The sequence below is a fragment of the Maniola jurtina genome, chromosome 3 (genome assembly GCF_905333055.1).
Source record: "Maniola jurtina chromosome 3, ilManJurt1.1, whole genome shotgun sequence".
Lineage (NCBI taxonomy): Eukaryota > Metazoa > Arthropoda > Insecta > Lepidoptera > Nymphalidae > Maniola > Maniola jurtina.
The window spans coordinates 1,167,595-1,184,118 of NC_060031.1; the positions used below are offsets into that span (position 1 = coordinate 1,167,595).

At 36.8% G+C, this 16,524-nt stretch overlaps 1 protein-coding gene across 15 annotated transcripts in view; it reads left to right on the top strand.

The window, feature by feature from the left end:
* Positions 1-16,524, top strand: part of LOC123881043 (disintegrin and metalloproteinase domain-containing protein 22) — a 407,047-nt gene that overhangs the window by 219,458 nt on the left and 171,065 nt on the right. For all 15 annotated transcript variants that reach the window (XM_045929573.1, XM_045929577.1, XM_045929582.1 and 12 more), the window contains one exon: positions 12,740-12,819. In XM_045929573.1, the coding sequence (XP_045785529.1) occupies positions 12,740-12,819 (80 nt within the window). The remainder of the gene's footprint in view (positions 1-12,739; positions 12,820-16,524) is intronic.

The window sequence follows — 16,524 nt, forward strand, 5'->3', positions numbered from 1 at the left end:
CGTTGCCATTGTTCGTCTAGTATAACAAAGACGTAATCTCGCTAGACAAAAAGGCGAAGACGAAAGGGGAAAACATCGCGGCGAAAAGAACGGTGCGGAATCCATCATTTTCAACGTGGGTCTATTTTAATGTCTTATTACAAGTAATAAAGATGCCACGGGTAATCGGGAAGATTAAGTTGAAGAAGACCCTTTAATCTCTTCAGGTTCTTTAAATGGCTACTTGCTAAATTATTTTTGGCTTCTCTCACTTCTAATGTTGAAGGTTTAATTTCATTGTCTTACTTTATTTGCTTTTGATGATGCAAGATTTCATTGTAGATAATTTTGACTTACCAAATAGCATTTCAAAATGAATAGTAGGTAACATACTTGAATATTAGATATATTTTTTTGTACATTAACATAAGAGTTTTTTTAACCCCCGACCCAAAAAGAGGGGTGTTATAAGTTTGACGTGTGTATCTATGTATCTGTCTGTGGCATCGTAGCTCTTCATCTCTATCTTGTTTATAAAATAAACTGATATCAGAATAAAAACAAAAATTAATAATGAATAAGTATATATTTTTTTTTTAATTTCTATTTTGAACTTTACTAATCTAGTTTATTTTTCTCAATGTAAACTAATGTAAACTTAAACTTATTTATGCAAATAATGCTGAATACATCTAAATTAATTATTATTAATTTGTGGTATAAGTTTGTGGTAAAAAGTTTCCTTCTTCTCTCTAGCTAAGTATAGCTTGTGTTAGAATTAGAAGTAGGGGGTTTAAACCTATAATTTTTAAATCACATTTTGTACTTGTAAAACACTAGTTTCATTTATCAAGAAAAAAACCTGTACATTTACTTACGGCGCTGTTTAAACGCCACCCATTGCTCTACTCCTAGCACAAGCTACGCTTAGCTGGAGGGAAAGGGGAATATTAATCATGTAAACATGGCTAATATTCTTTTAAAAAAAATATCCAAGGCAGATATTTTGTTGGAAATCCGTATCAACTTGTCCCGAGGATTTCGGAATCAACACCGGCGATAAATTCCCAATGTAAAAAGATCGACCTTTGTTATGCCCTAAATGCACAGATTTTTCCCGCTTTGTGTGTATTTTGCCTTGAAACGACACCGTTTGAACCGCTTTGGGTCTATTTGTATGAAGCTAGGGGCAACCAGTTTGCGTAGGACGCCGTTAAAGGGGCATTTAAAGTGGGAATACGTAAATAATGGGAAAGATTCAGCGCACCCTCTATATTATTCTGTTCTCGACCGTTTTTAGGGTTTCGTATGTCCAGATAAAAAGGAACCCTTGTGGGATCATTTCGTTGTCTGTTTGTCTTTCTATCTGTCTGTCTGTCGTGGTTGTCAAGAGCAAGACCTGTCAAGGTAATCTAACAAAGGAAAAATCCAAAAACCGTGAATCGATGGTTACATTACAATTTCGATCTTACAGAGCCCTTCGTGTGCGAGGCTGACTCACACATGATCAGTTTTTTGTAAAAGTAACCCTAAGGGTAATTTCCGACGGAATACCTCTACACACGATTTAAGGCTGTTCTACGCCGGATCAACAACATGCGATAACGTGGCATTCTACAAATTGAAACATTCGGTAGTCTATTTTATGCCGAGAAAACTTCGTGCTGTAGACTTGAGTGTTAAGTGTAACGTGTGGATTTGTGGGTTTGTATGCCTATCTGTCTGTGGCATCGTAGCTCCCGAACGGATGAACCAATTTTGATTTAGTTTGAGTGCTCTTAGCTACGATCCAAGAAAAACTATTCAGCCATTTGAAGATCATCACTTCTTTTCTAGTAGATGAAGGGATGCGAGCGACTTCCACAGGTCTACGATTCGAAATTGGTATCCTGTTACTTCAATATTACAAGAATATGGTAACCATAACTTGAGGAATCTGCAAGATATCTAACTCCTCACTAGCTAGCGAAAGTATCGTGTTTCGCCTCAAGTCCCATAATAGGCATTGACGACATTCCTGGCGCAGTGATAAGCGCTATGGGCTTATTAGAGGGAGGTCCCGGGTTCGATTCCCGGTAGGGATTAGGAATTTTATATAGAATCTATATCTCTGGTCTGGTCTGGTCTGATGCGAGGCTTCGGCCGTGGCTAGTTACCACCCTACCGGCAAAGCCGTGCCGCCAAGCGATTTAGCCTTCCGATACGATACCGAAACCAAAGGGGTAAGTATGGGTTTCATAAAAACTGCCATACCCCTTCCAGGTTAGCCCGCTTCATCACTCACCACCAGATGAGATTGCATTCAAGGGTTAAGTTGTATCGGAGTTTAAAAACAATTGAGCTTACTATCCGGCTCCTATCCATTTTGTGACTAAACGGTTGACAGAAAAATGTGGCACTCGGGAGTTTTTACCGCATTTCGTCAGGTCGTACAGTACCCCGTGGAAATTCACCCGTATTAATAATAAAAGCCCCATGTCTCGGACAAGAGGTCCTAATAAGTTGGATGTTGTCTTTGATTTCCGAAAGTTGGAGCTTCAATGTAATTAATTTTGAAAGGGTAAATGAAGACAAAAGTTTTGGTAAACAATCGCTTAAGACAATACGAAAGACGTTTACATCGCTTGAAAATATAGAATTAGAATATATTAATTCACAAATTATCTGTGAACTGGGAAACATCTTATTTTTAACCCCCGACCCAAAAAGAGGGGTATTATAAGTTTGACGTGTGTATCTGTGTATCCGTGTATCTGTCTGTGGGATCGTAGCTCCTAAACTAATGAACCGATTTTATTTAGTTCTTTTTGTTTGAAAGGGGGCTTGATCGAGAGTGTTCTTAGCTATAATCCAAGAAAATCAGTTCAGTCGTTTGAAAGTTATCAGCTCTTTTCTAGTTACTGTAACCTTCACTTGCCGGGGGTGTTATAATTTAATTTACACTTGTACTAAATTATTGTAAGGCCTTCGTAAGTAACGATACGATATGTATTGTCAGTGTATTTACACATGCTTAAAGCCTACCAGTTTGTGTAGGACGCCGTTAAAGGGGCATTTAAAGTGGGCATACGTAAATAATGGCAAAGATTGAGCACACCCACTATATCACTCCGCTCAAGATCGCTTCAGTAAACAGGACCCTTATATTATGATGAATCTGCCTCATGCTTAGGTTGGTACTTACCTTATAGCTACATACAGTACAGTAAATATCACTGCCCATAATATTATAAGCTAGCTGATGTCCGCGACTTCGTCCGCTTGAATATAGGTTTAAAAAAACCTGTGGGTACGTACTCTTTGATTTTCCGGATTAAGAAGTAGACAATGTCACTATAGGTCTCGCACGGCTGTGCTCATATCTTTCGCTTCCTTTTTATCATGTAAGGTGTGGACCCCTAAAAATTAAAAAAACTTGCCCTGTCAAAAAATTAACAAAAAAAAGTAAAAAAGTCATTTTCGAAAATGGCACTTTACAGTCACCATATTGATTATTTATTTTTTTGAAAAAGTTATAGCCACACATGACGCACATCCATGTCTGTATGTATAATGGAATAAACACTCTGAAAACATTACACTCCTTTTTTCTCCTTTCTTCTCTTTTTTTCTCTCAGTCGCGTAAAATTCCTACGAACTCTCGGCCCATAAAGACATTTTCCTCAAGAATCATATACAGAATCAATGTTTACAGACCGAGAAAGTGTCAACGTCTCATAATGATGTTAATGGAATTTGTTACTCACACTATTGGAGACAGAACACTAATTCAGATGCTGCTTATTAAATTATGGGGCCTATACTAAGACTCTGCTCTCCGTCCATCTGTCTGTCAGCGGGCTCGTGAACCATAATAGGTAGATACCTGAAATTTTCAAAGAATATGTAGGGCTATTGTCGCTAACAATAAATACTACCTAAATACTTCAAAAAGAGTTATTTCATGTACCTACAATGATACGGAACCATTGCTGTGCGAGTCCAACTTGCGCTTTACCGTCTGACAGTCGTGTAAAAAATCCTCGGCCCATAAAGACATTTTCCTCAAGAATCATGTACAGAATCAATGTTTACAGACCGAGAAAGTGTCAACGTCTCATAATGATGTTAATGGAATTTGTTACTCACACTATTGGAGACAGAACACTAATTCGGGTGCTGCTTATTAAATTATGGACCCTCGTTACACTGGCCCACAAGATACGAATCGACGTCTCCACTCTGACGTAATAAAATTTGCTCACACACTTTACGATGTAACTTTTAACCGTATTAGACGTGACGTTATCCGATTAGGTGGGTTCGTTACACTGGTCTTGGTGTTAAAAATACGGAAAATTGTGTAACTTTTGAAATAAACTAACATTATGTGCGTTACGGAACGGACTGACGAATGCAATGATTTCTCATTCAGATTTAACTTTTTTTTTAATACTAAGTTAGCTCTTACTGCGATTTCATTAATAACATTCAGATGACATTAAAAATCTCTAACTTTAACAGGGCTCTCTCCGTCACTCGTTTCATACAATCATAGTTCCAATTTCATTTGAATATTAAGCAACCAAAGTCCATGAAATTTTGCAGACATATTCTAGACACTAATACCAGTTCTGTGTCTGTGGTGTTTTAGATATTTCTAAAAATATGTAGTTTTAAAATTACAGGGGCTCAAAGATTTGTATGAAAATTTTTAAGACCGCGTAACTTTGAAACCGAATATTTTAACAGAAATCTGGAAAACCACAGACATAGATATTAGTTTCTAGAATATGTCTGCAAAATTTCATGGACTTTGGTTGCTTAATATTCAAATGAAATTGGAACTACGATTGTATGAAACGAGTGACGGAGAGAGCCCTCTTAAGGATGAGTTTTATTCAAAGCTTACATTTTTAACCCCCGACCCAATAAGAGGGGTGTTATAAGTTTGACGTGTGTATCTGTGTATCTGTCTGTGACATCGTAGCTCCTAAACTAATGAACCAATTTTAATTTAGTTTTTTTTTTTTGTTTGAAAGGTGGCTTGATCGATAGTATTTTTAGCTATAATCCAAGAAAATCGGTTCAGCCGTTTGAAAGTTATCAGCACTTTTCTGGTTACTGTAACCTTCACTTGTCGGGGGTGTTATAAATTTTTAATTTACACTTGTTTCACTAGAATCAGGCATACAGTTACGTAAGTAACGCAATGTAAGATGGTTATAACAAGGTCATAGCTGTGATTTGACCTGTTAACGTAATAACCGCCGCCGGGAGGCTAAAGTTATTAAATTTCTGTGAGGCTGCGGTATCCCACCTTTCCTCTATAGCCAAGAGCACTTGATACCCGTTTCACGGAATCGAATTCCGAGCTTTAATCAACTTTGAATCTTGATCAATTCATCTTAGGGTACAATTTTCCTTGAAGGTCTTTGTACCCATTTACAATGTTACGATTGCTTAGAAAGATTGAATGTCTGAGGAATCGATGCTAGAGTATTGCAGTATTTGTCTTGGTCCAAAGTTTTGTTTGCCAAACAAGAATTGATATAGAATAGACGACTTCAGTGCTTTGCTTATTTTCCTACAACGTAAGGTCTGTAGGAAGTTCCATATTGGGTCTCTCTGGATCGTTTTGGGAACTTTTCTAATCAGCTAACCTACTTTATAAACACCGAGCTTACGTATCACCCGAAAAGGCTTGCGTTTTGAAACGACAGCTTATTTGGGGGTATAGGTCCTAAAATGCCAATTAACTTATTTATATAGGTAGAATAGTCTTGGTTTAAATAACAAAATGTTTTATTTTGTCAAATTTCGGGTTTTAAGATATTTTCCTTTACTTGTGCTATTATATAAAACCAACCTATCTGTCAAATTTCATGATTCTAGGTCAACGGGAAATACCCTATAGAGTTCTTGACAGACACGGCAGACAGACAGACAGACAATATAGAGGTCTTATAAGGGTTCCTTTTTCCTTTTGAAGTACGGAACTCTAAAAAAGTCCGCACTATAGAGAAAGCTCTAACTTAGAGCTCTAGATCTTTATTAATTTAAAATTACCATTGGATTTAATTTGAATCTCAGAGACAGTATCAAATGCCAGGCTGGCGATAGCAAATATAGGCCAGTGGGGTACCGCAGCCGCTAAGCAAATCTAATAATCTTTGTCTCCCAGTAGAGGTTTCTATAGATATTGAACTAACTACTAGCTATTAACTGTGACTTTGTTTGTGTGAAGTTTAGTGTTTTTACACACGAATACTTTTTCATGTGCAATTAAGACTATCGTCTAGTGACAAAACCAGACTTCTAGTCGAAAAAGTTTATGTACCTTGACTCTGACTTAATTTTTTTTACACCTTTATTGCCTGTTACCTCCCAAAGCCACCATAATCCAAACTTCATAGTCGCTGATCGTTCTTCCCTGTGCTGGGGACAATACGCAAAGAAACTTTCAGCTTTTATAAAATAACGAAGGTTTGGCACGCACTGGCTCTCTCTCTATACAGGTAGGTTTAATTTAGCTGTCATGCTCTTACCAAGTTAACTAGCTTCCATCTGACTGCATCGCCATTCACCTCAAGGTGAGATCATAGTCAAGGGCTAACTTGTCACTGAGTAAAGAAAAAACTAGGCCATGACCGTGCCATGACTAAATCACTCTGGGTTACGAAAGTCATTTTATGACAACTCTGATAGGTACCCCACATTTTGATATGTAGCCAAGAGCATTCTGCCGTTTCACTGAATTGAATTTCTGACAGCAAATCAAATTTGAATCGTGATTTATTCGCCATAGAGGTGAATTCAGCTAGTACGAATTCCTATAACCATTTACAATGTTGAGGTGCTAAGGAAATTGGGACATGAATAATATAATGTGTGAAATAATTTTGAATCTGATGACCTATTTAGTTAACAGTACGTGTAAAATACAATGATATTTCAACCCTACAATAGCCAACGCGAAAGATCTAAGAGCGAACTGCACTATTATTTCAAGGAAACTCCTACCATTATGTCACTGATTCACCCATTGGCGTCGTTCTATGAGATGGAGAAAAAGCAAGCAAGCAGTACGCACCACTACCACGCAGCACCACACAAACTCCAAAACCACTCTAGTCAACACACACACGTACAATATTTCGCCTTTATAATATTAAGTGTGATTATTAGTAGAATTTGGGTACATAAACTGTTTTTTTTTTCTCTTGTACGACAACTTAAAAGTCTGACTTTTTAGTCATCTTAGAACAGCAGTCGTCTTGCAAAAGAACTTCTCAATAAAACATTCTACGTCTCTGAACAGAAATACCTACTATAAATGTTTCAAGAAATGTCTTATAGCGCAAAGGAGCCTTTATACTTGTCTAGTCAAGGAGCACTTCTCATTTTAGAAATATTAAACTGCGCGTCTAACATTGTTTTCTTCGCATCTTCGTCCCTTTGACGTTTTATTGGCCCTAATTTAATTGGGAACACAATTTTGGACGTTATTCATCCTTTTTATGGCAACTGGGATCTTATTTGTTTTTCGGACTCTCAGCTTTTCCTCTGCTTGTCATTTATTACCATTTTCTATTGTTTTCCGTTTCGACGAGCTACTGCAGAAACTTTGCGAGAATTTGGCAGAATTTTCACGTGTTTCGTTGGAGCAATCTACCTTTCGCCTTATGAATTTTTCCTTACGACACGTTAGATACACATATTATACCGTAAACTTATATTGGCGTCACTCAGAAAAGCAGGTATTATTTAAATATTTTTATCGAATTATTGGAATGTCCTCTCCAAAACCAACACAAAAAAAACACAAGTTTAATGTGTAAGGTTATCCGAGAGTTTTAATCTAAACAAACTAATGCCAAAATAAATAAATTAATTAGAGCGTGATTGCTATCACAACATCTAATTATTCAGTTCACAATCCAAATACCGAAAATATGCGATATCGCTCCGAATCTCAGAAGGAGACTGAACTACAACTACAACCTTCGAAACACCCGTATTTATGCAAGTTCAATCTTGTTGGCCTCCTAGCAACAGATTGTATGACATCGAATGAGCCAAATATCGATTTTATCAAACTACCTGCATTAGGTAAATTAATAATTTTATATTATTTTTGACAACTCAAATCAATTTTTAAAAATAACCTTACAGTTCGGCCGTCCTGAATTTAACACGTCCTCGTGTTTCTAATCAATCTTGTCATGTCAGTCGCGGGCTTCCTTGCCCTAAGTCAAATCCAAATCATGGGCTATCCTGCCCTCCGTCAAATCATTAAAACCTACCCTTGAACTGCCGAACTCTCAGTTTTAATATCAAGTCAACAATAAATCCAAACGACTAACTTCTCATTCGATGTATACAAAATCTGAACCACTCATTGCAAATTACTTTCCAATTCACAAAAGACTAAATTATTAAAAAAAAACTAAAAATTTTAATCACCAAATTAAACTCAATAAAAATTTTAATCAAATGTGGGTTGTTTACAAAAAGATACCAAAGCGAAATTAAGACAACGTGAGACACGTCCCGCTTCTGAATTATTGGCGTCACTCAGAAAAGCAGGTATTATTTAAATATTTTTATCGAATTATTGGAATGTCCTCTCCAAAACCAACACAAAAAAAACACAAGTTTAATGTGTAAGGTTATCCGAGAGTTTTAATCTAAACAAACTAATGCCAAAATAAATAAATTAATTAGAGCGTGATTGCTATCACAACATCTAATTATTCAGTTCACAATCCAAATACCGAAAATATGCGATATCGCTCCGAATCTCAGAAGGAGACTGAACTACAACTACAACCTTCGAAACACCCGTATTTATGCAAGTTCAATCTTGTTGGCCTCCTAGCAACAGATTGTATGACATCGAATGAGCCAAATATCGATTTTATCAAACTACCTGCATTAGGTAAATTAATAATTTTATATTATTTTTGACAACTCAAATCAATTTTTAAAAATAACCTTACACTTATAACACCCCACTTTTTGCGTTGGGGGTTAATAAAATTAGTTTAGTGGGCATCTGATAATTTTTATTACCCTACATTTACATATTCGCCATGCCGAAGACAATTCAACATTTTGCACATACCTACATACTTAATATCGCTACCGCAGGATTGCGAGGGAGACCCGAAGACGAATGTATGAAACAGGTAGCTCCTGGCCACACAGCATGACTTTTCTTGCGAACATGTAGGTAAATTACTGTTAAACATATTATATTATCCACACAAAAATTGTATTTACACGTGCAAAGCTTATTTGTAAGGCCAAAGAGATAAAAATACTAGAGTGGATGTCTGGATAATTTTTTCTTTTATTTTAATTTCGTAATATGTAAATGAAAAACATTTTATTACATTAGTACTCAAAAATCCGACCAAATTAAATCCGCATGGCTCAAGTATCGCGTAGGATGGAGTAGGTACCTACTGTATAATTACTCTGCTGTGAAAGAGAATCGGTTATGACGTGTTTATCCGTCTCGCTCACTCACGCTTGACCTATATAGCGGACTTGTTTTCGCTTTTCAGGCCAAGAGGCAAGGACGGCGAACTTTCTATATATACAGCCTAAGATTTCGCTGATTGTTTCTTACAAGTAATTACTGTAGACTTAGCTATTTTTGAAAATATATAGTTTACAAGAATAGATTGTTACGGCTATGCTCACGTATTTAGTCGGCGTAAGCTCGTTTAGTTTCGAACCATCCGGGGGCATTTTTTATAGAGACTCACCTCGCTCGCTCAACGCAGCGAGCTGAGTTCCTTCGTGATATACTCACGACCGTAACAATCTACCTATACCTAACCCAATTTTTTGTTCACATTCTCGTAGAAAATCAAATTCCCGTTATTTAACCAAAGCTCCGAGCTTTCTGTATTATTCTAAACATTTTTAATACAGAGCAATTGTATATTTACTTATTTAATTCGCATGTAATAAAAAAATCTGATTGATACTCATGCATTGAAATTTTATTTCGTAACTAGCTGACGCCCGCGACTTCGTCCGCGTGGATTTAGGTTTTTCGAAATCCCGTGGGAACTCTTTGGTTTTCCGGGATAAAAAGTAGCCTATGTGCTAATCCAGGATATCATCCATCCAGGATATCATCCAGGATATCTCCATTCCGAATTTCAGCCAAATCCGTCCAGTAGTTTTAGCGTGAAGGAGTAACAAACATACATACACACACACACACACACACACACACACACACACACACACACACACACACACACACACACACACACACACACATACAAATTTTCGCCTTTATAATATTAGTGTGATAGTGTGATCTAATTGAGTCCACCTTTGCGCAGAATACCATGCATAGGTTCAAACGAAATCGACGCTTGAACGGGTTTTGAAAGACGGGCGTTTTTCACAATTGCATCGCATGTTATTGCGGTCTCCCGTTAAACAAATGTAGCCACGGGTTATACGGAGCCGGGGTAAAGGTATTTTTTTATTGAAAAAAAATAATAAAACAACAGAACTAGCTGCCATAAATGTAATTTCTTATATTTACATTTAAAAATTCTGCTTTTTTGTTCACGTTCTCATAGAAAAGCATATTCGCGTTATTTAACCAGAGCTAAAAGCTTTCTATAATATTCTAAAGTATCTAGATACTTATATTATTTTTTTACACAGGCAATTATTATTGTTTTTTGTTTCACAGTCCGTTACGTCCGTTCGGAATTCAAAGTTACACCTTTGACATTTGTCTTCGTATGTTGGCATTTGTTCCTTGAGTTACAAATTGTGTTTTTTTTTTAAATAAGAATAGCGAGCATACGAGCAGGCGGGTCATCTGATGTTAAGTGATTATACGCCCATAAACAATCGCAGCACCAGAGGAACCGCCAATGCCGGCTTTTCAGGAATTGCTGATGCGCCCCTTGAATAACCCCATGTTGAAATCTAGTGGGAACACCGCCAAAGGGAGTTCCACAGTTTGCATGTGTGTGGAAAAAAAAAATCTGGCACAACGAACAGTTCCGTCAAAGAAATTCTCACTGAAACGAAATCATACATTCAAATAAAGTCGGTTGGTTCTCCAAAGCTTTTGTCGAATGGATTTTTCGAAAGTGCATCCATTTTTTGCGGTTCACGCAAGTAACCTTTTTTATTCAGATACAAGTTAGCCTTTGACTGCGATCTCACCTGGTGGTAAGTGTTGATGAAGTCCAAGATTAAAGCGGGATAACCTGGAAGGGGTATGGCAGTTGTTATTAGACCCATACGCTTTTGGTATCTACATGGCATCGTACCGGAACGCTAAATCGTTTGGTGACATGGCTTTACCGGTTAAAATTTCCCCTGCTTGGCACCGAACTTAAGACCTTCCACTAATAAGACCACAGCGCTCACCACTGAACCAGGAAGGTCGTCAAAACTCGGCTAAGTACAGTTTATTTGAACTACACTTGGTTTTGTTGTCTGTGGTTTACGTGTTAAATCCATATCTGTATTTGCTGTCCATATTTGGTATATTTGCGTTAAATTAAACTAAATATTCATTGCCGAGATATTTAATGGTTCGTGGTCAGGTGTGATTCGTGATTTATATTATTGTTCCATCATTATTATAAATCGTGTGTTTAAATTAAAAACCATTCAAATGAACTCATCTTTTACGATAACAATGATTAAAATTAGATACGTAGATACGTCTTTTATCAATGATGAAAATCTAGTCTATACTATGCACAGTATTATAATGCGAAAGTATGTCTGTCTTTCTGTCTATCTGTTAGCTTTTTACAACCCATTCGTTTAACCAACTGTCGGCAGAGTAATGGTGGTCATAAGCTATAGGTACGCCTCACGAGCACTTGCCACTTCTCCCTGCTGGTCGATAACCTAGAGAGAGTGAATAGAGTAAGAGAACTCTCGTTTGATCCTAAATCGACCATATGTCAAATATTAGGCTAGGGTGACGTAAAATCAAAGAACAAGTGTAAATTACAAATTTTTAACACCCCCGTGGAGTTAAGGTTACAGTAACTAGAAAAGAGTTGATAACTTTCAAACGGCTGAACCGAATTTTCTCGGATTATAGCTAAGAACACTCTCGATCAAGCCACCTTTCAAACAAAAAAAAATTAAATTAAAATCGGTTCATTAGTTTAGGAGCTACGATGCCACAGGCAGATACACACGACAAACTTATAACACTCCTCTTTTTGGCTCGGGGGTTAAAATAGGACTACTTTAGGGCTGGCTACCTGTGTCAAATGTGTCCGTGACAGGTTGAGATGGCAATTGAGGAATGAGGTGGGGGGACGGTCCATACACCCGCACGTCAGCATCGCGGGGGCTGTGCGGGGCGTTCCCTCCCCGATTGCCATTTCAACCTGTCGCGTACTATACTAACTAACATTTAAGGCTGATTCACACCAAGCACATACACGTGACACGTGCATAATGACGCGCGTGAATCCGTAGTCAACTGCACGCATTACGATTACGCGAACCGTCTCATACAGTTCCATACATTACAACGCAATGGTACGCGCTACGTCTATGCTTACGCAACGCCTACGCAGCCTGTGTGAACGAGTTGTTAACGCCTGCCAGTGCCGTCGAAGCCTCGCCGTTTTGTTAGAAGTTCCCTAATCGTGAACTGTTGCCTAGTGGTAACCTCGTGCAAGCAACCACCCACAGGGGACTTTATTTGGACGGTCCATCGCATGGGCGACCTTAATTAACATTTATTTCTTTGTTTCAGACCGGCAAACACTTTCACCGCACGTCACTGCTCATCAAAGCCTTCAACCACAAGTTCCGTCTTGATCTCGAGCTTAACACGTAAGTAATAGCTTTATTAAGTTCTACTAATTAAATACTACAAAGTGGAATACGTACAATAGACAAATACTAGGAATAACAAGTAATTTAAAAAGTGTTCAAAAAATATTTTTCAGATAATTTCACTTGGAACAATAAATTAAATTATTGCCGACTGTCTTTTATTAAATTCTTCACAACACACGTCACTACGAGTTAAAATAATAATTTTAACTTGAAGAATTATAGCTTCCATTATATCGACTTTTAAGCAATTCCGTTCGTCCCTGAGTTGAGAGGAAATCAATGAAAATAATATGCACTCTTCAGTTGCGTTAGTCGAATTGTATAACATCAGTACATATTTCTCGGGATATTTTATAGTTTTATAGTACGAATGGCAACCCTATGATATGCCCCAGTAAAATAACGGGACGATCGACAACCCTATGATACACGTTTTAATGTAAGAGGAATCTACACGTGTGTGTGATTTCAGCATCTCAAGTGTACTTAATATGGAACAATTAATTAAAAACACGTGTATTATTTCTTGAAATTAAGACAATACTCTGTTGTGAAGATTTTGTTCGAGCTTTTATTAAAACAAAAGTAGCTTCACGTGCTAACGTCGAATAGGTACTTTTCCATTGTTATGTTTTTTTTAAAAGACTGAGTTATAAATAAACTCTTTCACGTTACTTATAACAAAACATTTATTGGACCCCACGCTAGCGTAGGAAACTGAAAATTAAATTCTTTAACCTTAAAATGTTAACGAACAGGCGCTTTGTGTTTAATAATATATAATAGTATGGCTACTATTTTATATATCACACTATCATATTATAAAGGCGAAAGTTTGTATGTGTATGTGTGTGTATGTTTGTTACTCCTTCACACAAAAACTACTAGACGGATTTGGCTGAAATTGAGAATGGAGATAGATAATATCCTGGATTAGCACATAGGCTACTTTTTATCCCGGAAAATCAAAGAGTTCCCGCGGGATTTCAAAAAACCTAAATCCACGCGGGCGAAGTCGCGGGCATCGGCTAGTTAAATAATAATATTGTTACTGCGTCGACTTCTTTTCTTAGAAACAAGGGAGTTCAAAATTTATTTCAATTTCTTTGAAACTCTTTGAAGGGAATTTCTTTGGAGGGAATTCAAAATTTATTCATTTTAAAAGCTCTTTATTAGTTTGACTTGCTCGTATGTTGTCAGTCCATTAAAATTAGTAGCTGATTATTGACTACTTCCGAGTATTTAGGCAGTAGCCCCTTAAGTTCGCACAAGAAATCGCTTTTTAACCCCCGACCCAAAAAGAGAGGTGTTATAGGTAAGTTTGACGTGTGTATCTGTGTATCTGTGTGTCTGTGTATCTGTGTATCTGTGTATCTGTTTGTGGCATCGTAGCGCCTAAACCAATGAACCGATTTTAATTTACTTTTTTTTGTTTGAAAGGTGGCTTGATCGAGAGTGTTCTTAGCTATAATCCAAAAAAATTGGTTCAGCCGTTTAAAAGTTATCAGCTCTTTTCTAGTTTTCTTGTAGAAAAGAAGGTTAGATAACCCTTAGGTTCATAATATTCAAGTGTCAAGCTGTCAAGATGGACGTTGCCTAGATATACATAATTATTTATTTGAAAATGATGTTTTGGAAAACTCAGATATTTTGGATCGTAGGCGCGGAATAGTCCAAGAAAATCGGATCAGCCGTTTGAAAGCATAGATTTGAAAGTTATCAGCTCTTTTCTAGTTACTGTACCCTTCACTGGTCGGGGGTGTTGAAATTTTTTAATTTACACTTGTGTTTTTTATATTTTCTAGCTCGTAGTTTTAAGTTGAGTTGTTATATTGTAGTTTTTACATCTTTTGTATTTTTTCTTTGTGTGTACTGTGGACTAAATAAACTTTTTTTTTAATTTACCTATTTTTTATTTACTTAGTTAAGTATAAAGTAAATAATGGTGCTTACAAAGACCAATATTTTACGATATATGCCTGTAAATAATATTTTCCAAGAATGAATTCCAAAATAATTATAAGAAGACCCCCAAAATTCAGGAACCAATAATTTCATGACGGGAAAATTACCCCAATTTAGGCCCGCTCGGCCTTCAAAGGGATAAAAAATGAGTAATAAATAGAATTACCCGCGAACGTCGTTCGGTTACAGCTGTAATTTTTTATCTACCTATCAAAGATATTATAAAACTGCAGACCCAATCGGGGTTCCTGCTGAAAACAAGCACTGTATAATTTTGTGTATTTTTTAAAATAAAAATAATGAGCAAACGAGCAGGCGGAACACGTGATGTTAAGTGATTACCGCCGTCCATGAACATTTGCAGCACCAGAGGAACCGCCAATGCGTTGCCGGCCTTTCAGAAACTTGGCCCGCTATTTGAATAACCCCGTGTTGTAATCTACTGGGAACACCGCCAAAGGGAGTTGATTCGATTGAAGACAAATCGTTGTGGACATCATCTATTTGATACAGAGATAGCTTGCATCCCATAGATGGATACAAGTTATTTTTTATCCCGGAAATTCTAAGTTCATACGGGATTCTTAAAAACCTAAATTTACCATCATCTTGTATACATGTAAATATAAATTCGCAGAATCTCATCTGATCTTTGCCGTCAGAAAATAATAAATCATACCATAAAGGCAGCACTTAACACTCAAACACACGCGTTCCACAAGCTTATCATAAAAATGAAAGAAATCCAAACAAATGAGCCCGCCATTGCCTCCTGAGTTTTGCAAGTTTCTCCTACCCCGCTCACACTTATGGACTTTTATATTTGCCTCCCTATCTTTTATCAGTTCCATAACTTCTCCATTCAATCGCGTGATATTTCATTTATAGTGTTCCTCGCAAAATTTTGTTTTTCAACTTTTGGAATTTTTTGTCTATTATACAGAGTAAAGTTTTGATCGTTATCGTAAAAAATTATGCAGTGATCTGAATTTTAACAGGCAATGTGTATGAAATTATTTTTTGATTGTCTTTAGAACTTCATGTCTATTTCATTTATGACTCTATGAGCTATGTTAGTTGCGATCACATTCACGATTATTTTGGTTTTGTAAATCTTGAAGGTTCAGGGTTTATGTATGTGAGTTTTTCTTACCACCATAACTTCTAACCTCCTTCTAAACCGGTTTGAATGTTCGAGGATCCTTCTAACCTTCTGAACCGATTTGGATGCATGGGGTATCGTTAGAATTATTACATTATTCCAAGTGATACTGACTACAATTTTAAATTACTTTATATATTATATATCTTTAATATTCAAGAGAATAATTATAATGTAGTAAAGTAGTACAGTAGTAAAATATAGTTTTCCAAGGACTGATCACAGATAGAAGAGATAGAGAGAGAAAAAAAATATGTAGCTAAGCATGTCTCAATATTCGGTCGGAAGAAAAAACAGGAACAAGCTCTAAAATGATATTTTCTTCCCCTCTATTGCTTGTGCCGAGTTAGCAAGCAACGCAAACACTGCACCCGCTGTTGTCAATGTAGGTACAAAACGAGTTTAGCAAGCCGTAGCACAAATTCCAGCTTACAACAACACAAAGAATATGACAAAAAGTAAATTTACACTCACGGCAAAAGTGTAAAGCTTGGAATACATCATACGAATACCCCGGTAGCATCTCGGTGACTTTTTTTCAGATACAAGTTAGCCTTTGACTGCAATCTCAC